Genomic DNA, 23,676 nt, shown 5'->3' with positions numbered 1-23,676 from the left:
AGCTGTTTAAAACTTTTGGGTATGTCATGTTTGTGCATAGATGTGTGTGTGATGTTGACATCATTGGGAGTTTATAAAACGAATGGGATTGGCAAAAACCAGTTTACAATTACTGAATGACCACAATAATTTAAATATCGATAATTTTGCTTTAAGGCTTATGTTTTGGAAGGCCTTGGCTGTCTGGGCATAGATCTTAGTATTAGGACTTGGAGAGCACATGTTGAAAATGCTAAACTCCACTGTATCTGTCATAACTTGCTACAAAAACGGTATGAGGGATTACTTGTGCTTTATTTCTGCCACCTCTGATGGTACCGTACCATCTAATGGATTTGCTCTTTATCCAGCTGCTGCTTAGCAATGAAGATGGTATCTCAAAATCCCAGTAACTGACTCTTCTTTAATGATCATTTCCTCTGTGTCAGTCATTCCACCCTTACTGAGCATAAAGCTCAGCATTTGCCACTGTGTAAGGGGTAGTTTGAGGCAGGGATTGAGAGGAAGGGGTTCTGTAGGGAACACCAAAAATGAGCAAAATATCTGAGTTTTATATCCCATATATTAGTGAAGGTTGGAGACAGCAGGAAACTTGTAGAGCTGAAAGTCAGAGTTTAGATGCCGCAGTTGTTGCCCTCTTGATGCAAAGTGGAGTGGCCTTTCCAGAGGGAAATGTGTGTCACTGTTCTCCTGCTCTGCGGGCAGGCAAGAGGGCACATTTTATATGCATTGCAAGTGTGGCACTGGACTGATTGTAATTTCCTTCCTTTGAATTGGATTTTCTACGCTTGTCTGGGAGATCCCATGCAGCATCCAGGGAGGGCTGGTATCTGCTGCCTGACCTGATCGGGCTTCTGCAGGGCTGGCTTGAAGAGCAGAACTTTCTGAAACTGATTTGATGATACCCATCTGAAGCTGATCTCAATGCTTAGATTTTTGCGTTTTCCATAATTCTGGAAATGGTTTTCATAGTGCAAAAGCTGTTAAGTAAAATAATGTTCACTTATTTTAACATGTATTGTCTTCAGTTTCCAGCCCCTTAACACAAGTGAAGGTTTTACCAAGTCAGGAACTGTAATATAGCAAATTACTGCTGGTGTTACTATACATTTATCACCACTGAGACCTGATAGTGTGCACTCTCATCAGGGTGGATTTGAAAGAGAAAAAAGGGCATAGTTCAGGGGGGTTTTGTTGTTGTTCAGAAAATAATTCTGTTGCTTCTCCTTGCTCAGTCTCAGAACGTTGTGGGAATAACTGTGGCAAGTTCAGTTGCAAACCTGTCACATCCTTCTTAGGGCCATAGTCCTAAGAACTGGTAACCCTTCTGTGTGCTTCCCCAAAGTTCCTTTTTGTGGGTAGTGAGGGAGCAGAGCTCTATGTTTTGGTGTCTTTCTTTAAGGGAGAGGGCTGTCAGTGGCTGAGAGGATTGGAGGGCAATCTTGGAGTTTTTGTGCACTTGTACCTTTAAGATTGCCTTAGTTTTGAAAAATCTGCTTGTCCGAGGGATGGTATAAAGATTGGAGGAGATACACAGGTGGATGATGCATTTGATCTTAAATGTTTTTCCCTTTCACTTGTTCTCAGGTCAGCTGCAAAGCTGACATATTGTCAGCCAGCGCAGTAAATGCGGTACTGTATGGATGTGCCAGGGTGTTCCATAGAAGTACTACTTTTTTTACTGTTTGTTATTGAATCTTGAAACGCCACACATATTAAGTATCCATTTATTATTTCCTTAGCATGCCTTTTTTATAGCTAATACTTATTACTATTACTAAACCAGATTTTTTTATACTGAAAATAGTGTCAGGGTTATCTATGGAGCTGCATTGTCAGCTCCTGTAAGGTAAACAAGGTAAAGATGACTGGAGTTTTTGTGCTTTTCTTTGTTGGGCAGCATCCATTTAGTCTGTTGTCTTTAGTAAAATTCCAGATAACTAGTAGGTCAAGATGACGAGTTAAAGAACAGCACAGTCAGTATTTTTAAAAAATGACTATGGAAAACACAGCTGAGCTTTCCTGAGCTTGTCCCAATGCTGTGTATTTATTGCCAGCTATTCTTGCTTGAATTGGAAAATATAGGTTGTTGGGTACATAGTTTTCAGGTTACTCTCCTGGCTTAAATTTTGGAGTTCTATGGCACAGATCCAGGCATATTGCTGATCCTGAACGACTGGACCCCATTTCTGAGGCATTTAGCTCATGTTCTGACTCCAGGTTGTTAAGGAGAGGGAGAGTGGAGACTGGTGGAGGCAGTGGAATGCCGGAAGCCTGAGCAGTGTAGGAGATTTGTACTTCCCTCTCTGTAGATTAAATCAGACATTAAGAACATAAGAACATAAAAACTTCCCTTAGGAGAGCTTTTACCTTTGGGGCACATAGTTTCAAAATTTTGGGACAAAGAAACTGACCTCCATGAAACTGGAGGAAGAAAATGAGTTTGAATGAAGCTGACTGCAAGGGTACTTCTACCCTTATCCAAGGAGGAGGATTGTCAGCTCTGATCAAACTTGGAAAGAGTTGCTTTTGGTAGTTACATTTTGAGGATGATTATTATGACTTGCTTCTAATAGAGGAGAAGGAGGGAAGATGGGATTAATAAGAACTCTGTTCTGTGTCCCCATTTCTCAACATCCTTCTTGGCTAAGGTGAGAACAGAAAAGGAATAGAGCAGGATTCCTTGTGGAGGGCATTCATATTCAGGTGGTGACTGCTTTGCTTTAATACCTACTTGCAGAAGTGTAGTTTGGTTAGGTTTTTTTTTTTTACTGGTGATGAAATACTTGTTTCTATGGCTTTGATCTACAGCTGTAATCTGATTAAACTGCAGGTCAAGGAAATTAGCTTGACTTCAGCTGCCTGTGAGAGGAATAATAAGATTTAAATTAGCACATAAAATTGACAATAAGATGGTTCTGTTAAAGGTGTTTTTCATTGGCATGTGTGAGGAGTGTCCTTTCAAGGCACATGGAACATTTAATTCCATGACCCACAGCCTGAAGATCTCTTGCTACCTTGGTAAGAGTTGACATCACCCGATGACTGCCGGTACCCAATGCAAGCAATTCCAAAATTTTGTGCAAACTATAGTCATTTAAATTAGGTGGCAACACTTGAAATTTTGGAAAATTAAGAACTTGTTCTATAGAGGTAAAGCTGTTAAAGTTGTTAAACAGTACATGTCTGATGCATGAGTAGGTAGAGTCTATACACTAATTAGTAAGTAAAATCTTCATTGGATGCGATACACCCCTGCAAAATCCTGATTCCATCCATTTGTCCTTTCAGGAAAAGGTGTGTGAGGCTGTTAACTGGAGCTGTTGTCTGAAGCCTGTTGTATTCAGGTGATGTTGAATTAATGGGTGAAGGAAAAATCAAAGATGAAGTTTATACACAAATTCCCTACTACTGTTATTCAGGCATAACCATCTGGGTTTATGCACAATCGTAAGATTGCTATAAAAATATTTCCCTTTGACAGGTCATAGAGATACAGTTATGGTCTACAAAACAGTTCAGGGAAGTCAGAGTTATCTTTCAGAACCCAACCTTTAGCTGTAAAGGATTAGTAGCCAGAGAGTCTCTAAACTCCCTAAACAGCCAATTTCCCCTAAAAATGCTGTGGAATATTCAGTGTCCATGCTGTTAGTGTTTCCAACTGCTTCCAGGTGCCCTGAATCAGCATGGGTATGCTTAAATACAGGCAAATAAAGGAAAAAACCCACAGAGTATTAAAACCATTATAAATTTTTGTTGAAGATAACTGTTACTTTGAGGAGAATCTAATATAGTTGCAGGGTGTTGCGTTGAAGCTCTGTCTGGGTCTGAGACTTGCCAAATATTGAAATTATGAAATTAAAATATTAATTTAAGTGTGCTTGACTTTTAATATGCTAGCGTAGAAAATTTACCTTTTCTATCCAAAATGTAATATTTCCCACATTTATTCTGTATATTCTCTGTATTTTTCTATTCCCTTTCAGAAGAATGAAAACTTTCTGGCAGTGCCCTGAATGAGCCTTGGGATCAGTCACCTCCTGCTAAGGCACATTAGGCTTCAGGTGCTTTTCATTGTGGTACAGTTTATGCACACACCTCCAGGAAAGAGAACTGCATGAGTATGAATTCCTGCTTGGAGTGAAACTCCTGACCATTTAATGTTTTTTAGTATGTAGAATCACAGAACATATGATTGGATTCTGATGGCTTTTATAAGCCCAGTTGCCTGGATTCATTGCCCATTTTAGTCCTGTAAATCCTCAATTACTTATTCGGGGGGGGGGGGGGGGGGGGTTGTGTTACTGAGATTTGATGAGGGAACTGATACAGCTGCTGATGCTTAGGGCTGCCAGGGGAAAACCGTGTGGAGTTCCCCTTCAGGCAGGGTGAAAGCAAAGTGTTGTGTTCCATGTTGGCTTTGTGAGGTCTGGGGTTTTCCATGGTTTTTGTAGAACTTGTCATGCCATAGCAGATCATGCCTGGTGCATCCTCACTGTGAAAATGAGAGAGGTGTGGTGTGAGGCTTGACTTTGCCCTCTTGGACTTTCAGAAATAGAGGATGGTAGCTGGATAACACAAAACTGCTGCTTTGAGAACTTGGACTTGATTTTATTTGCTTACCTGTGCTTGATAATGAAGCTTGTTAGCAAACCCCTGCTTCTGTGGAATGAATATAGCCCTATTAGAGATGCGGGGTGGTGTACGCAGAACTGAAAATTTGTGATTGAGTGCTTTGAATTATAGCAGAACTGAAGATTGATGTTGGAACAGAAATGGGTTCCAGTGGGGACAATGGCAAGATAGATCCATTTGTTTAATGATACACAAATGGAGTTGGAAGTCAGATGGCAACAAGAGGAAAACTTGAATAGAATAGTTAACCGAAGAAGTTGTATGATTTATTCTTATGAATTTAACATTAATTTAAGCAAACTTGCTCTAGTGTTAAAGAGTAAGTGGACTACATGATCTTTGATGTACCTGTCGGTGCGATGGGTTAAGCACTTCAAAATATGTATGGGAGAGACATCCCAATATTTGTGGGATTTTCTTTCTGTAGTGTTTAACTGCTTAAGGGAAACAACTTGTTTTCTTTTTCTGCTTTGGGAAAACTTAATTGATCAAGAATGGTAAAAACTTGAAAGAGGGAAAATGAAATGTGTCTTTCTTGTCTTCCTTTGCTAAGTCCAATGGTTCATTCCAGACTAAATGTAGCCTCTGAGTTCCAGCAAAACAGAATTTTATATACTCTCAGGTTCTTAAGAGAAGGAAAGTTTATTTTGTCTTCTGTGGGGACCTAAATTTTTATATATCTTATACCTGTAGAGCCTCAAGAGATGGTCCTGACTACTGTGTTTTAAAGTTTTGAAGCTTTTCAATTTTACGAATAAAATGAAAATTCCTTTAGCTATTAAACTTTTTTACTGAATTGGATGGGACACTGTTTTATTTCAGTTTAAAGTTTGGCTAAAGCACAGAGATGAATCTACATATTTGGTTAGGAAATTATGAAGAGTAGCTATTATGATATATCAATATCAAGGCAGTATGTGGAAATAATTGAAATATAATTTTTGAATTATGGTTTGTCCTTATTTGGTTTTGGAGCAAAAAAAACTTAGGGAAGCTTGACTTGACTGAACTGCTGAGTCCAGCTGGGCAAGGAGGTACTTGAGAATATTCTTGAAATGATACAGTGTGTAAACAAGCCCTACCAGGTTTTCTAGCAGGCAACCTTTTTTGCCCCAGAATGAGTCAGTCTAATGTAAATTCAGTATGAGGTGGCACAATAAAATTTATGGCCAAAAAAAGCTTGTTAAAAATGGGTGCTAGAAGGTGCCATTGGCACTGTGAGAAACTCTTTATCAGTCGTTACCTGTGAACTCCATTCGGTGCCCACTAGGAGTCCCTGAGCACCAGCAAGGGCTCATTGTGAAGCTTGTTTAAGTAAAGGGCAGTGCATCTTCTCTCTCTCGATGCTATTATTTTGCCACTGATGCAGAACAAATTTTGTACCCCTCTCAGCAGAGGCTGCCCCCTCTTATCCTGGCTTAGAATGCAGCTATTTGAAATAAATTGTTTCTAGGTGGAAATGAGAAGCAGCATGCTAATGTTAGACCTACTCTCCTAATTCCTTTGGCCTCTAGGAAGTATTGAAATAATTTCTATACATTTTATTAAATTAATTTTATTAAAAATTACAGCAACAATCCCTTCAGTGTAGCTTGCTGCAGTTTTATAAAATATAAAAGGCAGTCTGTGTTATGGCTGGTGAAGGGCTTGGTGCTAAAGTCTCTTGTTCTGTCAGCCCATGAATCTTCTCGTCCAAAAAAAAGTGTTTTAAATAAGTCTTTTTTGGTAGAAGCACAGGTCTAGCCATATTATTAGGTCTGTGCATTTACAGAGAATCTGTCAGCAGTCACACTGATGTAGAGACTGAGGCTCTCTTCATCTGAATTCTCTAGGCAACAGTGAGGGCAAGCTTTTGGGGGGAAAAAAGCACCTTTATATTTCCCCTTTTAAAGATTATACTTAGTGAAAGGTAGTTCTGTACAAGTAATTTCCAGAGGAGTAGTTCTTGGCTTTTAAAGGGAAGAGGCTTTCTTTGTGCCTGGAGGAGAATTCTGGGCTTGTGTTTGTGGGCGCAGTGCTGTGTGTCCTGCTGGGGCTGAACCTCTCAGCATTCTTGGCTTTGGCAGCACAGATCATGTTCTCAGCTCAGAGTTCACAGCACTGGAAGATGTTTGAAGCATAAGCCAGACTGTAGGAACTTGGTGGCTGTTCAAAAAAAGTGAGATTCCAGCACCTGAGCAAGTCAGCTTTTCCTTGGGAGCAGTGGCATTGCTGGCTGCCAAGTCCCAGCACCAGGGATTTGGCTCACCTCTGTGCCTGACTGGATTTGCAGGTGAGCAGCGCACGGGCTGCCAAGGCACAGCATGCAGAGGAGATTCCTGTCCCTCCTCGGCTCTTCTTGGTTCCGTGGGGGACAGGATCTGCTCATTCCCATCCTGCTTGCTGCAGCCACAGAGAGCCACCACTTAGGTGCCGTTTGCTACCTCTGTGTGGATGAGGAAGAAATGTTTCTTAGGCTATCAGCTTTCTCCTGACACAATAGCTGAAATTTGCATTGCTTGTCTCCGGTATCTCTTCTTCCAGTGTTCCCTGCTTTTCGGAGTTAAAAAACCATATTCACACCTTCTTGAAATAAGTAAACTGAAAGAAGTTGTCTTAAAGGCATTAAATTTGGATCAGGTGAGGAACATACAGATTCACTTTTGATACCAGTTAGATGTTCTTGCCTTTTGTCTTTGACTTTTGTTCTTGACAATTAAAGCTCTTAGGGCATCCCATTGCTTCTTGGATGGTACACTGTGGTGGCTATGGTGAGCTGCTATAGATAATGCTTGCATTTAATAAATAAATTTTGTGAGGGGACTTACCAATATACATCTTCCTAGTGATGTATATCCTATTCTGATACCTTTTTAATTCTCATGTGGACCTCAAAACCTTCCCTATAATTTGTGGCCCATAGGTAGATCCCAGAACAAACTGAAAAACTGTTTACAGTCATTACAACTTCACATTGCCAAGAGAAAGTATATGCTGGTTTCTGCAGCCTCTGTAGGGATTAGGTGGTGCTTTCTGCTGGCTCTCCATTCTTTTCCAAGCTGGCATCTGATATTCATGTTAGGCACAGCATGTCTTCCATCTTTTTTTTTTTTGGTTTGGTTTGGTTTTTTTTGCTGAGGCAGGTGAAGGGAGCATTTCATATGCTGGGAGGATTCCATGTCTGGTGTGGAAAGCTTGCATGATCCAAATCTGTGTCACCACTTGAGTGTAGCGAGAGCAGAGGGAAATGTCCCACCCAAACCCAGCCAAACCAGGCAGTCTTGTCTTCCCTTTGCCAGCCCTGGGTTGTGTCCGTCAGGCCAGCAGTGCTGCTCCTTGAAGCTTTATGTACTGCTGACAGTATTTAACTGTAGTACCTCCGTTTCCTGCTCCTGCCGGACACTGACCATTCAGAAATATTTATTTATTGAAGGCTGCCCCAGTGTTCCTCTTTTTGGGAAGCTATTTGCCAACCTCCACCAGCAGTGGGGATTTGCAGTGGATGCTCAGTGCAGGAGTTGCAGATAGTCACTGTCATTCTTTCTGTGTGTACTGTGTGGTTTTTTTCCTTGAAAACCTGATCAAAGCATTACTTCAGGGAAGCAGTTCGAGGAAGAGAGGTAATTGGGGAAGTCTTTATCCCTTCTCCCAACGAAAACTTGTGCAGCATGGGGGGCAGGAGGGCTGTGCCAGTGTGCTGACAGACACTGACAGGAGTTTGTGTTGCTCTGACTGTTGGCTCCTGCATTTCACGTGTGACAACTAAGAGTTGATACCAAATTCCCAGGTAAGCGGTATCACTAATGTTGGCAGGACACTGCAGGCACGTAAAGCTTAAAATGTAAACCATAATGCAAGCGTTTTTAGTTTGTAATTGTTCAGAAAGAGGCATAAGCAGGGAAAAGTGAACAGTTGACCGCTGTTATGGGATGAGCTAAAAGCAGTCATGCTGTTGAACAACAGTAATTCAAATCCTGCATGGGATGAACTAGAGCAGAGTGAGTTGTAAGCAGATTCACCATTTCATGAATGTGCTTTGGCATAATTCAATTATTTTGATCTGTTTCTAATTTGTCTTACTGATTTCTTACAGGCAGGCAGAAGTCCTGAAGGCTGACATGACAGGTAATTGCCTTTATTATACAGTTGATCTAGCTTATTAATAATATTTGATTCCTGGTTTTGTTTTCCTTTTGTGGTCCTTTTGCTTATCATTCCTAAGAATTTTCTGGAAAGTGTGTGACCTTATGTTAAAGGCTTGTCCTCTGTATATAAATTAATAAATAGTATTTTAACTACTGTGCCCCTTTTGCCTGTACCTAATACATATTTTTGAAGTTGACTTTGGATGTTCTAAGCATTTGGAGATGAAGGTCGTATCTCTGCTTCTCTCGGAGACTCCTGCCCAGACTAGCACAGAAACTGCTGTACTTTGGATTAGCCAGGAAAAAAAACTGGGTGGTTTCAAGGACGGAGGTGATGGAAATGCTGATCTGAGCACTACCATGTGATGTGAAAGTGCAGCCCTGGATGCAGTGAAATGCTATGAGCTGTGATTTAAGCTGTACGTATTAGTGGGAAAAGGGAATGGTTTATATTAATGCATCCAGCCCTGCAGTACTAGCTTCCCTCATGAACCTTTGTTCAGCTGTGCTTGCCACCTTGTTGTAGTGAAAGTAGCAGGCTGCTGTAGTCCCCATAGGAATATTAAAACCACCTGGATCCACCTAAGCCAGCAGGAGTGGCTCCACCATCAGCATCAGGATTGTTTCCCTGGGGTGAGGCCCAAAGGTGATTGTAGAAGCCATGGGAAATTGGACTGTGTAACTCAATAGCAGGGAGCAGTGTTTGCACTCACCGTCTGGAATGGAGAACAGATGGCTACTGAAGAATTAGAAAATGGCAAGCATGCAGCAGTACTTGCCCACGGTGTTCTGTAAATACCAACAGCGTGTGTCCGTGCACTGTTGTATTTAGCATCCCTCCATGGATTTATTGTCTGCTAATTATTTTCAGGCTGCACTGGAAATTTTTCTAAATTCATCCAGTAGCAAGAAATTCTGCAGTTTAATAACTTACGGAGAACCACGTCCTCCTATTGGTTTTGCTTTTTAACTTGCCAGCTGCTAACTTTGTTCACATCTAGTTCTAATGTTGTAGGAGTAATCAGTTGTAATCAGTGAGCACTCAACCTTCAACCCATTTGTAGTTCTTGTATTTCACTACTCTGAGGAAATTGATAAAAGCAGGTGTTTGGTGGTGTGTATCTTACACTGAGCTCTATTCTTTCATTTGGTAAATGAGTGAAAAATCAGAGTAACTCCATAAATTTGTGTGTTACAAAAACCGTTGTGTCTTTGGTTTTTTTTCTTTCTTGTTCAGATTCGAAGCTGGGTCCAGCAGAAGTCTGGACATCCAGACAGGCTCTACAGGACTTATATCAAAAAATGCTAGTGACTGATTTGGAATATGCTTTAGATAAAAAAGTGGAGCAGGACCTGTAAGTACCTCACTGAATTTGTGTGTATGTATGTAATCTGGGTTGGGGAGCAGGAAACGTTGAGACTTCCAGAAAAGCAATTGTATCCTATGGAATGGTTGTCTTACTTCCTTTAAAATAGGAACTGTGCTGTGGGTGAAGCATGAGAATACACTGCAGAGCTGATGCAGAGTATTCAGTAGGTGGTTAGTGTTTTACCTCTGGCAATTCAGAAGCAGCCATGTCATACAGGATTGGGTTTTGGAGGGCCAGATGGACGTGGAGAAGCTAAGGAGCACCAGTCTGCTCTGCTGTCAGGGAAGGGCTGAAGTCTGCATTTTCCAGAAAGGAGGAAATTTGCCTGATGTAATCACTTGGAGCTTTGAGCAAAGTCTAACAGGAGCTGAGTAGTTGCTGAAGAGCCACCTTTTAAGCCCTGTGAGGTAGAGCTGGGCAGAGGGAGGGGAATAATCAGGGGAGAACTTCATGGGTTGCTAATGACACCTTAAGAATCAGGGGAAGATCCAGCTGGGTTTTCTCCATGCCCTGAATCCATTCCCTGTTATTTAAGGTGCAGACATGGGTTGTAATAAGTTTAGTTAACAGAAGCATGCGGTTCTTTCAGCACTGAGGAAAGCCAGATGAGTAGGCTGGCTGAGTTGTCCTGTCCATGCTTCCAGTTACTGAATGGTTTTTAACCCTCATTTCTGTACCAGACATCTTGTTTTAGGGAGGGACTTCTATGCTGCCTAAAAAAGAATAATTGCAAGCAAATATTAATGATGTTAGTGTTAGTCATATACATATATATACATGTATATGTTAGCTATATATATCAGGATCTGTTTCCCTAGATACGAGAGGTGAGGAAAGGTGGTTATTCCATGTGTAACATTTGTTCTCATCTGAATGTCGCCTGAATTTGAATATTCTTCATGTCTGATGCTATGTAATTAAACAGTTCTTTCCTGTTACTTATGCATCTGCATAAGACACTTCCAAAGTAAAAAGGTAAATGCTTCTTTTATTTTCAGTTGGAATCATGCCTTTAAAAATCAGATCACGACGCTCCAGGGTCAGGCAAAAAACAGAGCAAATCCGAATCGGAGCGAAGTTCAGGCAAACCTTTCTCTCTTTTTAGAGGCAGCTAGTGGCTTCTACACACAGGTGAGTTGCACAAAGTAGAGGATGGGTGGAGGATCAGTTTTAAGTGGGTAAAATCTGTTCTTTGCCCTTAGCTTAGGAAACTGCTGCTGTATTGGATTGAGCAGTGCACCTTGCTAACCCTGGTGCTCTAAGCAGGAGACACCTGCAGAGCTGGTGATGGGTTTTCTTTTGATCAGTCTTGAGCTGAAACTTCTGTGCATCTGGTTGTTGTTTTGGTGCAATTTAAGTTCCTATCTAATAGAATCTGCTTTAAAGTCTAAACCCCACTGTTTTGGGTCAAATGTCCATTTCTTACTGTGTTCTGCTGTGACTGCTCAGAGCAATTACAAAGCAGCAAGAAAGGGTAGAATGATACTTCTTTGTGCTGTTTCTTGCTTTATGGCTGTGCATCTGTTGCCTTCTTGAACTACTTCCTGTGTGAATCCTCTAACTATTAGGTCTAGTGTTTACTGGCTCTCCAGTCCCCTCTTAAAGTCCTTTACTCTGTCTCCACAGTGACCTGTGGTGTCTTTTAATTGTAATGTCTTACAGAAATGATGACACAAAAAACCTCGAGCCCAGCAGATGAGTTAGTTGATGATTTCATTGTACTCTTGGTTCTTTTTTTCTGCCATTTCTGTAATAATTCCCATTTGGCTTCTCATTCCAGTGTATGTGTTTGTGGACCATTGCCTTAATTCCTTTTCATTCGCTGTATAGGGAAGGATAAGCAAGGATAGTCAGTTTGTTCTTGGATTAAGTTACTCAGGAACAGAAATATGTGCAGAAAACGCAGATGCACAGGATGCGTGCGATGGCGTAATGTTTTGTTCTTTGCCCCTTCCTTGTGACTCCTAACACTGATGATAAGCACTGAAGCGTAAGTCTTTATTTTCAACAACAATTAGAACAATTAATTCACTTCTAGGAACTTTTCTTCCCCTAAAGTAAAACTATATTGTTGACTGCTCTTGGGCTAAGAATCTTTTGCAAGGTTTTCAGTTAGTTGCCAAAGGAGTGTGATATGTATTCATATACTTATTTCTTACTGACATATTTTTGCCCACACTCTTTCCTATGTTAGCTTTCATTAGATTTCAGCTTTAAATTATGGAGAATAAGACTCAGTGTATGATAATGCCCTTAACAAAGAAAACTTGCCTTTCTTTCCTTTTTTGCCCTCATTTGGTGTCTGCTTCAACAGCATTGTGGTTGCTGAATCCTCTCGCAGTGTTCAGAGTAAACTTCGTCATGACTAATTTACAGTGTCTTCATCTTACAGTACTCACAGTTGTACTGAGTAGTATATTTGTGCTGTATCAATTCCTAGTTGGATTGCAGACATCTGCAAGGCCAGCCCCAGGCTGCCCATGTGGCTATCCTTTTTTCCACTTCAGCATTGCTTTTTGGAAAGCTGCTTATTGGAAGCAGCCAGTTTGACAGGCTGTCATGGTTGCCAAGGGCTTTCTACCATCTACATTGTTTGTCTTGCAAAAGCCTTGTTCTTTCCTACAGTGGATCAGGGAGTTTTTCTGAGTTTGACACTGATGTTAATCACATTTTCAGTCTAAAGCCTTCGCTGAGCCAGGGTACCTGTTCTCCAGCTGTGAGGCCTCCACAAGTGACATCTTTGAAAGAGAGTATGAATTTTCTTAATTTGGTGTCTTTGAAGATGTCAAGTTGGTCTCTTTTATCCAGATTTCATCTGTGAGATCCTCTTATTTGGGGATTTTTGTTTACTGTATAAAGACAGAGCCAGAGGGGAGGGAGATGTAACACAAACCTCTTTCTGCAGCAAACAAAAGCATCGCGTCACATGTTTAGCTGTTGACAGACTGTGTGTCTCTGTCAGCCGTGGGGTTTCTCTGTGCCTTTATGTGGAAGTGCAACCCTGCTGCAGGTCTGTTTTATTTGGAGACTGAGCATGTTTCCAGGTGGGAGAAAGTCTGTCATTTCTTACCTGCATTTTTAACCCTTTAACTCTGTCCAACAAACACTCTTCACTCTGGTTACTGTTACTTTGCAGAGTCTGTTAGGAGTCTGTTGGAGTCTGTTAGGAAAAACTTCAAAAGCACTGAGTAGAATGACAGAGTTGAGGTTTTCCTTCAATCAGCTTTTGAAATATTTGATCAAGTAGCTGATGCCTTGTTCCTTGAAAGAGTCTCCCTGTTGGCTTAGCACAAATATTTATTGACAGCTCAACCACTGAACATTTGTACTGCCTTGCGTTGCTTACAAACTTGGTTATGTTTCAGCTTCTTTCTAAAGTTTAAGTTGGGATAGTGCAGTTGGAAGTTGGAACAAGCTGCTTTGGAGGGAGAGGGATATTCCTTTCTATTATTTTCAGAGAACAGTGTCACTTCAAGGTATAAAACCCACTGTGTTCCTCTTCAGTGTCCCACTGAAAAAACAAAACAAAAAGAGAAAGCAAAACCATAAAACCCAACAATATCTGTAGACTTCCCATAGTCAATCTCCACTGATAAATCCTTGGTGATTTAAATATCATGAGGATTGAGTTGCTTACTGGTTTGGGATGCAGAGCTTTTTCTTACTGGGCAGATGAACACAGTGGACACAATGGAACTCAGTGAATTCCATATGGAGAATGTATTTTAAAGTCTCATTTTCAATAACTTGAGCTTGTTCACCTCAAATATATTTGGGTCATCTGTGGTGAGCTCACCTCCGAGTGGTGCTCTGTTAGTTTTGTGACTTGTTTTGATGCCTTTCCAATGCTTGTCTTGAGCTGCTACTGACCCAGCCCTGTTTTTGCAGCTATTACAGGAACTGTGCACAGTTTTTAACGTAGACCTGCCGTGCCGTGTGAAGTCTTCCCAGCTGGGGATCATTAGCAATAAACAGACGCACACCAGCACTATTGTGAAGCCACAGTCCAGCTCCTGCTCCTACATCTGCCAGCACTGCCTTGTCCACCTGGGAGATATCGGTGAGTTTCAGAAGGAAAAGGCTGGGACATGGAGTTCTGTCTGTGTTTGGCTTCCAGAGAGGGATCTGCACACACCGTGGCAACTGCTGGAGCAAGTGTGCTCCACTTTAGTTGCTAGTTGCTGATTGTGCCTTTGGTGGTTGCTGCAGGGGGAAAGATCTGGGAAGAAATGCTGTTCAGACTTTTCTAGTGTATGTTACACGTTAAAACATGGAGACAGTTAATCACTGGCTTTCTAGTGATCTGCTAGAGTCTTGTCTTGTAGCATTCTAATCATGTTCTAGCTGGTAGGCACAGGGAAATGCTGAAACTGGTAACTATTACAAAAGCTTTTTGCAGCGGGCTAGCACACTTCTCCATCCCAGAACACTTAACATCCAGTGTACAAGGGCACCAGTTAGAAATCCAGCCTTTCATAAATGGGGTTTCTTTTTTACATTAAGTTCACAGGTTTATTTCTTTCTTGATCTGAGTAAAACTTTGTGTTGTAGAAAGTTCTCTTTTCACAAGAATCTGCAGTTGCTTTTGGAGCAACCTAAAAATAGATCTAGTTGGTGATCATGCAAAGAGGGATGAAAAATATTTTTAGTTCTCTGTATGCGGTGTTCTTGGCACTGTTGTCCCTAAGACAGTCTTAGGTCCGAGACAAAACAGCCACCGCAGAATTGATTGTGTCAAATCTGGGTGCTGTTTGGTGTAACTGTACATTCTTCTGATGCGTATTTCTGAAATACTAATGAAATACTCTTCGGGTAAGTTGCATTTTGTGAAAGTAACTGCAGGGGAGTGGAATTTTGTGCCTCAACTTGGGTTTTTTTGCTGTTTTCTTAGCTCGCTATAGGAATCAGACCAGCCAGGCAGAGTCTTACTATAGACATGCAGCTCAGCTTGTCCCTTCTAATGGTGAGTCTGGGATAACTTTTCAGTTCATATTCCAAAGGAAGATTTGGGATATTGTTTTCTTCTGTGGCAGTCAAAAACCTGGGCTTTTACATAAATACCCCTCCCCAAATTCTCCAACCAACCATACAACAAAGCCTGACCCATCAGTAAATCATTTAGATAATGGTTATTTGCATGATCTGTGTTGCTTCCTTTTTGTGCAGATGTAGAAACAAGGAAGGTAATTCACAGCTTTACTCCAAGGCTTCGCTACTACTGTACTCTGTTACATTCATACGTTATAAAGTACAATTAATGAAAACTTGCTTTACACCACCAATGTTTTTTTCTTTTATTATTTATGCCCATGTCAATTTATAAAGTTTAGTAGCTAAAATTGTATTTTTCAAGTTGCTGATGTGAGTTGGTTCAGGGATCTAGCTTTTTAGCTATTGTCTTCCAGTGGCCCAAAATGTAGGGATAGTGAGAGAAGGGTAAATTGCTTTTGAGCTAGGCTGCTGAAACCAGTAATTCAATTTTTTTAACCAGTTGCATTCTAACTGCAGAATTCTCTGTATTTTAAACTCCCTAGGCAAAAAAATATGAAATGTTGAAAAGGAAGTAAAATTGGGCTAGCTTTTGTCCAATAGACGAAGATAAATCATTGGTGATGAAAGCTTGGTTCTGACAGTATTTTATTATTTAGACAAAATACAACCAAACAAAAACTCAAACCCTAGAAACGAACAAGCAAATAAAACCAAACAGAAACCCCCATACCCAATCCTTCCCCATACAAAGTAAAAAAAACCCCAAAAACCCAAAAAACAAAACAAAAAAGAAAATCCAAACAGCTGCTGCACCACAAATTCAGAAGCTCAGAAGCTTTTTGACTGAAGTGGTACAGATCTGAGGCTGGGGCAAAAGGGTCAGCAGATGGATCTGAGCCTTGTCTGTTGAAGAACTGAGAACTTTATGCTCCCTTTCCAAGTGACCACATGGACTCTGAAATCTAGCATATTTCCCTCCAGGACAACTTGTCTTTTTCTCCCTTAGGTCAGCCTTATAATCAGTTGGCTATCCTAGCTTCTTCCAAAGGAGACCACTTGACCACAATTTTCTACTACTGCAGAAGCATTGCTGTGAAATTTCCTTTCCCAGCTGCCTCCACTAACCTACAAAAAGCACTTTCTAAAGCACTGGAAAGGTGAGACTAAGAGTAAATTATTGCCACTCAGATAAGCTGGAAGAGACTTCTTCTAAAAGTACCTGCCTTGCCAGAAGTTATTCATATTTGACAGTGGAAACAGAAATCCCTCAACCGTTGGCCAGTCAGAGCATCCTCACAGGTGTATGCAACAAAGAATAGTTTGTGAGGCTCCTGACTGTGATTAGTGAATACAGGAAATAAGCATATTGTGCCAACATGAAAAATAGCTTTGCATGGACATTCCTCCTTCATTTTGGAATAATTCTGTAATGTTATGTGCAGCTGTGTGTAATTCCAAAGACTGAATCAGGTATTTCTATTCTAAATGCAGTCGTGATGAGGTGAAGACTCGATGGAGTGTGTCTGACTTCATCAAGGCATTTATTAAATTTCATGGCCATGTGTACCTGAGTAAGAGCTTGGAGAAGCTGAACCCTCTTCGAGAAAAGCTGGAAGAACAGTTCAAGGTTAGTTCTAACAACATATTAATTAGTATATTGAGGAAAATATTTTTAGCAGCTGAGTTCTGAAATTACAGTCCAGTAATAATTCTTTCACATGGTAAAATACAGGAAACTCAAGTATCTAGTTAGGGAAGGTTTGCATTGCAGCTAACACTGGATAGTTCTAGTAACTTCTGCCAAGATTAGGGCTTTTTCCCATTTTGCACGTGGTCCATTGTTGGTGGAGATACAGGAGAAATCAGTGACCACTCTTGATTCTCTGCTCTTTAACCTGGATGATTCTTGGATACCTGTGAAAAGCTCTTGATTCATCTGTAAAGTCTTGGCTTGGTGGCCTGAGGAATTTTGAGAGCTTCATTTTTTGGATGGCTTTCATTCACTCCCAGTGGTTATTAAGGCTGCTTTTAATCTGCCTCAGAAAACTTGCCTCTCCTGTTAGCAATTTGCCCTTAAAAAGTGTCCCATACAACCTTAGTGTGTGCAGACTAGAACTATGTGGAACACGTTTCCCATGGAAAATCCAGGAGTCCCATTGATTACATACTCAGCTCATTATGTTGGACAATACAGCAATGATTGAAACAAAAGAATTTTGGAAGGTATTTATGCAAAGTAGTAGCATTTCAGAGAGGACATTGTGTTAACTGGTAAATGCCTTTTGGAAACTGATCTGCCTCAACTTCCTAATTTGTGGAAAAGAAGCAGGGAGGATGGATATGTTCAGCAGAAGAGTGGATGCTTTTCAAAAATAGGAAAGGGGAACATGGTCTGAGCAATATAAAAATATCACAAATATTCTTTACAGTGTCCTTTTCCATATTTTTGTCTTGAATTGTGCTGCTACAGCCACGTTCACACTGTCTTTAAAATAAATTTATAAAACCACAGAATTTGCTGTGAATTAACTTGCAATGTGGGCTACTCCCACCCTGGCAGGTAATGTTGTTTCAAAATGTAGTAATTGTATCTCTCTGTGTGTGTTGCTGGCTGTTGAGCAAGTACTGCTTTTCCCACTGTGCTTATAATCAATAATTATGAGCATTGCTCAGGCATGTGGAACATTCTTCATTTTCTGAACTGATACAGGGTGTTAAAGCAGCTAATTGAGCCCAGATTTGTTGCTTAGATTACCTTTCTTGGTTTATATTATGCAACATAAGGCCTAATTTATGAGAGCGCAACTCTTTTGGCCTCAACGAGTTGAATGTGGATGTGAAGTTGGCTGTATGGTAGTGAATCAGTTTAACTTTGTGGCTGATCTTAACTCTGAGGAGAGCAGTTGCAGGGTTGGGAGTGTTCAGTCAGGCCCTGGGTGCTGCTGCTGGCAGGTCTGCCAATCTCAGTTGTCAGCTGTACGGTGCTTCTTCATGCCCTAGTTGAGAGAGTCAAGGGTGAATGTGGAGCTTAAACCTTTAACACTAGTTAATCTACCTGCTTCCCTGATTGTTGTGTCTGAAGAGACGTTGGCTGAGATTTAGGATACCTCCTTTTTTTTCCCCACAAAAAGCCTTGAAGTCTCTTTTCCTGTCCTGAGAAAGGTGTATTTTCCAGCATAGTTACTGAAAGGCATCTGTAAATAGCTCTCGCTGTTTTAGTCTGCCAAGGCATTCCGTGACCCATGAAGTCAGGTGTGGAATTAGTCTTTAATGCATAACCATGCAGTAGTTAAATTTTCCTGGGGTGTTTTTTTAAAATGTCACCTTCTCCATACTGGTTCTTTGACAGGCAGACAAACCCAGTGGGTCTATGGGCCTTTGCAGTGCTGTTACTATGCATTCAAAATTGCACTTGCTCTGGAAGGGAACCATATGCAAAGGGGATGTTGATTTGTTGTGTGTCTGAGCTGGTGTACAAGCAAAAACCTTGTGCTTAACAGTGGGCACCTGCCCAAGTCCTCCTGGGAAGCCCAGTGCTGTGCTGGGAGGGATGACCTGAAAATAAATCCAGAATGAATGTTGCCTAAGGGCAGAAGCATTAGTCGAGCAGTGAAGGAGCAACTACAATCCTTTCAAGCACGTGCTTTGCCATCTAAAAATGCATATACCCTGTGTCTTTGTTGCAGAGGTTGTTGTTCCAGAAGGCCTTCAACTCTCAGCAGTTAGTCCATATTACTGTGATCAACCTGTTCCAACTGCACCACCTGCGAGACTTCAGCAATGAAACGGAGCAGCACAACTACAGCCAGGATGAGCAGCTCTGCTGGACACAGCTCCTGGCTCTCTTCAGTAAGTGTGGGAGCTAATTGGTTTTTGTAGTTCTCTTGATTTTAACGTGGAATCCATTAGTAATTTCCTCTCAGGGTCTAGCTTAATGGCTGTGTGAGGTAAGTGCCAAGAATAGACATTAGGGAGAAAGTTGAAAGAGATGATGGTCACACAGGATCATTTATGTCAGCAGTGCTGACTTAACACTAGATTTCTGTGTCCGGACTTACTCTGTTTGAAGCTTTACAGAACTCTGCATCATTTTCCTGGTTCTGAAAGAACATTTTAACTTGGGTGCAAAACGGGATCCAACTTGGTGGTGAGTAGTACCCCTCTTGGGGGGCTGCTCCCCAGTTGGCTGCATACAGTTGGAGTTGCTTTGAATGAAACTGGTTCTGATTCAACAGGACTGAAGTTGAGTCAACTAGGACCTCAGCTACTTCTGTGCCTTTGGTAATATCAACCAGGAGATAACTGGGAGTGCAGAGCATTGTAGACTCTAGCCACATAATGCTGATTTGCTTAACGTGATTGAGCCTGTTGTCAGCTTGGCCTTGTTAGTCAACACCTAAATTTCTGAATAGCTGGATTTCTCCAAATTCCAGCCTGGAGTTGATTCTGAAGGCAGCATGGTCACACTGGTGTGGTTACTCTTTCTCAGCTTGTGTGCCCTAAAGGGTCTGGGCTGGGTGCCTGCCTGCAGAGTTCCAGTGCATTTGTGTGCCTGCTGATTGAAGTGAATAAAGTGCAGGTAGGTAGTTGAGTTGATAATTTCTAATAAATAGGTGAGTGAATATTTCTGCACCGGGCTTGTCTCATCTGTTTTTTTTAACTTACCAAAATGACTTGCCATGACAGTTGAAGGGATATAAGATGCCAAGATTCTGCTGCATAGTACAAAGCTATTAAAAAGCCCTATGTTGTGATCTGTTGGTGGATTGTTTAATATGAGGTAGTTGGGCTGCCTTATTCTAAAGAACTAGCTCTTAGAATAGGGGTTTATGGGGCGGGGATATGTTTGATTAGGTTATTTGGTCAACTTTGAAGTGTCATTCCCACATCATGGAGTGTTTTTCTTTTACTTTTTCCTCTTACTCTGTTTCTAGTGTCGTTTCTTGGAGTTCTGTGCAAGTGTCCTTTACAAAACGACTACCAGGAGGACTCTGGGGCTGCATATCCTCTTCCAGCTGTGAAGGTTTCGATGGACTGGCTGAAACTTAGGCCCAGTGTTTTCCAGGAGGCAGTGGTTGACGAAAGACGGTAGTGAGTGTTAATCTTTCTCTTGATACATTTTGTTGCATGAAGGTCCTAATTACTGTTGATCCACAAATTAGTCATGTGAAAAGTGATCATATAACTCATCATTACAGATACCGAAATGATAGAAGGTGTATGTGCTAAAAAGTTCATAAAGCAAAACATGAGACTTGTTGGTTACATGAGCAAATTGACTCATTTAATTTGCTTTAGGTTTGTTGTCACTTTTGCTTTAGGTTTGTTGTCACTTTTTTAAGATCGGGGGATCTATTTTATAATGTCCAGTTTGAGCATAACTAGTGAGTGTTCCCGTAGCCTAATCTAGTATAACAATTTCTCAGATTACTGAGGAAATGGCAGGAGAATACTTGCCTTAATTTCGTGCACTAAACCATCACTTGGGCAGTGCTGGTAGTCACCCAGGAATTAAATTCAATTTAGTAAAGGGGCTCTTTAAATGTCAGTGCATGCATAACTTCTGCACTGTTGCTCTGATTTTTCACTTCTGCCACTAATCTCATAAATTAAGACTTAAATTTTTCAAAACTCAGCAATTTTTTTAATAGTCTGTTAACTTTTCATGAATTACCACGATTCAATAAAGTGTTTCTGTAAGGTGATTCTTAGGATCAGAGTGACTGTTACTGACGCAGGTGGATGAGTATTGTTCCCAAGATGGGCACTCCAGGGAAAGCAGTGTGATGTGTGGGGAACAGGGGGCCTATAACTTCGGTTTGTTGAGGAAAACATAAAAAATCCCAAAAAACCCCTCGGAGTTTTGGGAGCTTAAACCACAGAATTCCTAAAGACAAGATTAAGGAAAAGGGCTCAGAAATGGTTTTAAGATGGTGGTAACTATTGCCCTGTGCACATCCTAAAGGAAGACTTATGCCTGTATTTTAATAGGCAAGATACCTAATTGATAGCAAGTAGTCCCTGCAGAGAGGACATCCAGGTAGTAATTCATGGAGTAAATGGCTTTAGGCTGAAAAGGGCATATTTAGATTGGATGCTAGAAAGAAATCCTTCGCTGTGAGGGTGGGAGGCCCTGGCACAGGCTGCCCAGAGAAGATGTGGCTGCCCCATCCCTAAAAGTGTCCAATGCCAGATTGGACAGAGCTTGGAGCAACCTGGGGTAGTGGAAGGTGTCCCTGCCCATGGCACAGAGTGTGGAATGTCCCTTCCAGCCCAAACCATTCTGGGATTCTCTGAAGGAACGCATTTTCTGGACAACATATTACTGACTTTACTTGCCTCATTGAAGACCTCTGGGGTGTTTTTTCCTTCTTTTGTCCCTTGTCAGTCATGGGATGGAGCTGTTGCTTAGTATCGTGTAGAGAATAATTATGAAGATCATGCTGCCAGTGCCCGCAGCTGTGCAGGAAAGCAGCTGAGGGTGTACAGTGCTGTTGGGGACATGGTGCATTCTCCAGGCCACACACTGGATGATGGCTGAAAGCCTTGCTGAGGAGGACACATTCATTTCTCCAACGCTGAGCACAGTGGGCATCCTGAAATAGTTTTCTCTTGATTCCGTGGTACCCATCAGTAAAGAAGAAGGATTTTTGGACTTTTAAGTGGGAGCTTTTAACAAACAGGAGGAAGCAGCCTGGTGGTAGCAGTTACGTGTTAACCACCTCTGCAGTGATCAGTGTGGTTTTAAAATTATTTGCTCCAGGACCTTTGGAAAGAATTGCCAGTCATTTCTTGTACTGGTATTGTGAGGGCAAGGCAGGGGACTGCAAGTTCACCTCTAGTTTAATGGTCTTACTTGGTGTAACCCTTACTTAGAGTCTCTTCCCTTGGTGGTGAATGCTCCAGCACTACAGTACAGTGTTCTTGTTCACAGAGCAGAAGTACTTCTGCACAGCTGTCTTGACAAATTACTTTGCTGTCTAAACTGATTCATTGACTGTGCCTTGGGAGCCATCACCTGTGGACTGGAAAGCATGAGTTGCAGACAGGTGCTCACAGCACTTGCTCATGCTGTAGGTTTATCTGGTTAAATTCACAGTGAGCTCTCTGGCCTGCTGGATAATGAACACTGTGCTGCGAGAGCCTGGGTTCCTTGGGAACTTTAGGTTGGCTTTTTAGTAATAGTTATTTTTTCAAGAAAGTGGTCTTTTCACTGACACTTTGCGAGAAACTTTTCTTGGGAATCAGAGGATTAATGTAAACTGTGATGGTAACAGCATTCAGTGGTTTTTTGGTAAAGCAAACGCATCCCATGTTTTGCAGTTTTCACTTAGGGTTTGCCTGTTTTCTAATTTGTAGCATATGGCCCTGGCTGATCTCTCTTCTAAATAGTTTCCAGCCTCATGAAGAAGATCTATCCAGTAATAATGGTAAGGACACTTGTAGTCTGTGCTGTAAAGAACTGGGAAAAACAATGTTTTTCCTGCTGATGTGGGGAAATACAGTTGAAGAGCAAATAAGGAAGCAAGTTGTCTTCTTGTATTAGTTCATGTGAGTACTTTGCAAATGTTGCTTTCTTGTGCTGAGCAGACTTTGCTCTATCATTCCTGAATTCCTCAGATTGCGGGGTGGACCAGTTAATAGAAGGCTTTAGTATGTGTAGAGACCATGCTTAGGTATCTGCTGTGATACTGTGCTCAGTGCTTTCATGCTTTCCTTATGCTTTTTACTGTCTGTTTGTCAGCAACCCCCCTTCCAGAAGAATTTGAGTTGCAAGGATTCCTGGCTCTGAGGCCCTCGTTCAGGTGGGTGACAGCTGAAGGATCTTGCACCCTTGCTGACGTCACGACTTTGACAGACATTGGCCCGTTCCCTACAATATCTTATTTATGAATATTTACTGCTGTATAGATTGATGTTGGTCTCTTCAAAACAACTGCAATGGACAGTGTAGCCCTAAGAAATTCTTGAGGTTATAATACTACTCATGACCCCACTGAACCTCTTTAATGTAGGTGCATCTTACCAGATGAGAATTACATCTGTAAATCAGATATCTCTTAAGAGCCACGTTTTGAATAATATCTGGTGAAAGTTCACAGGTTTTAGTAGAGCAATGCTGACACGTTGTATTGCTAGAGAAATAGGATATTGCAGAGGGTAATTGTGTAATTAATACTCGCTCTTCTGTGTCAATACTAGGAACTTGGATTTTTCCAAAGGCCACCAGGCAATTACAGGGGATAAAGAAGGGCAGCAACGTCGGATACGGCAGCAGCGCCTGATCTTCACAGGCAAATGGATTGCTGATAACCAGCCAAGGTAATTGCAGGTACTTTGTGTATCCCATGCTGCTGGAAGCTGAGGTGACACAGGTGCCAGTGTGGAATGTTATTTTTCTCTCTGTTCAACACAGCAATTAGCTGTAATGTGAGCACAAGATGCTGACAGCACTAATAACATGTTCTGTGGGTCAGCAAGCCATTCCTTCACAGACTGATTATAAGTAATGTAGTTTATGTACTTGTTTTTCAATTCTTTCCTGTCTTTTTCAG

The 23,676-nt window shown here is 41.4% G+C and overlaps 1 protein-coding gene across 4 annotated transcripts in view; it reads left to right on the top strand.

The window, feature by feature from the left end:
• SMG7 (SMG7 nonsense mediated mRNA decay factor) overlaps positions 1-23,676 on the top strand; it is a 53,223-nt gene that overhangs the window by 13,384 nt on the left and 16,163 nt on the right. For 3 of the 4 annotated variants that reach the window (XM_032117807.1, XM_032117805.1, XM_032117808.1), the window contains exons 2-13: positions 8,708-8,739; positions 9,997-10,114; positions 11,128-11,260; positions 14,018-14,189; positions 15,021-15,092; positions 16,128-16,278; positions 16,613-16,748; positions 18,808-18,970; positions 20,056-20,212; positions 22,481-22,551; positions 22,866-22,926; positions 23,324-23,443. In XM_032117807.1, the coding sequence (XP_031973698.1) occupies positions 8,708-8,739; positions 9,997-10,114; positions 11,128-11,260; positions 14,018-14,189; positions 15,021-15,092; positions 16,128-16,278; positions 16,613-16,748; positions 18,808-18,970; positions 20,056-20,212; positions 22,481-22,551; positions 22,866-22,926; positions 23,324-23,443 (1,386 nt within the window). The remainder of the gene's footprint in view (positions 1-8,707; positions 8,740-9,996; positions 10,115-11,127; positions 11,261-14,017; positions 14,190-15,020; positions 15,093-16,127; positions 16,279-16,612; positions 16,749-18,807; positions 18,971-20,055; positions 20,213-22,480; positions 22,552-22,865; positions 22,927-23,323; positions 23,444-23,676) is intronic. The other variant, XM_032117806.1, reaches the window with a different exon arrangement.

Source organism: Corvus moneduloides, chromosome 9 (assembly GCF_009650955.1).
Source record: "Corvus moneduloides isolate bCorMon1 chromosome 9, bCorMon1.pri, whole genome shotgun sequence".
In the NCBI taxonomy this organism is placed as follows: Eukaryota; Metazoa; Chordata; class Aves; order Passeriformes; family Corvidae; genus Corvus; species Corvus moneduloides.
The sequence above is the reverse complement of the archived record's forward strand: the minus strand, read 5'-3'. Positions and strand labels throughout refer to the sequence as shown.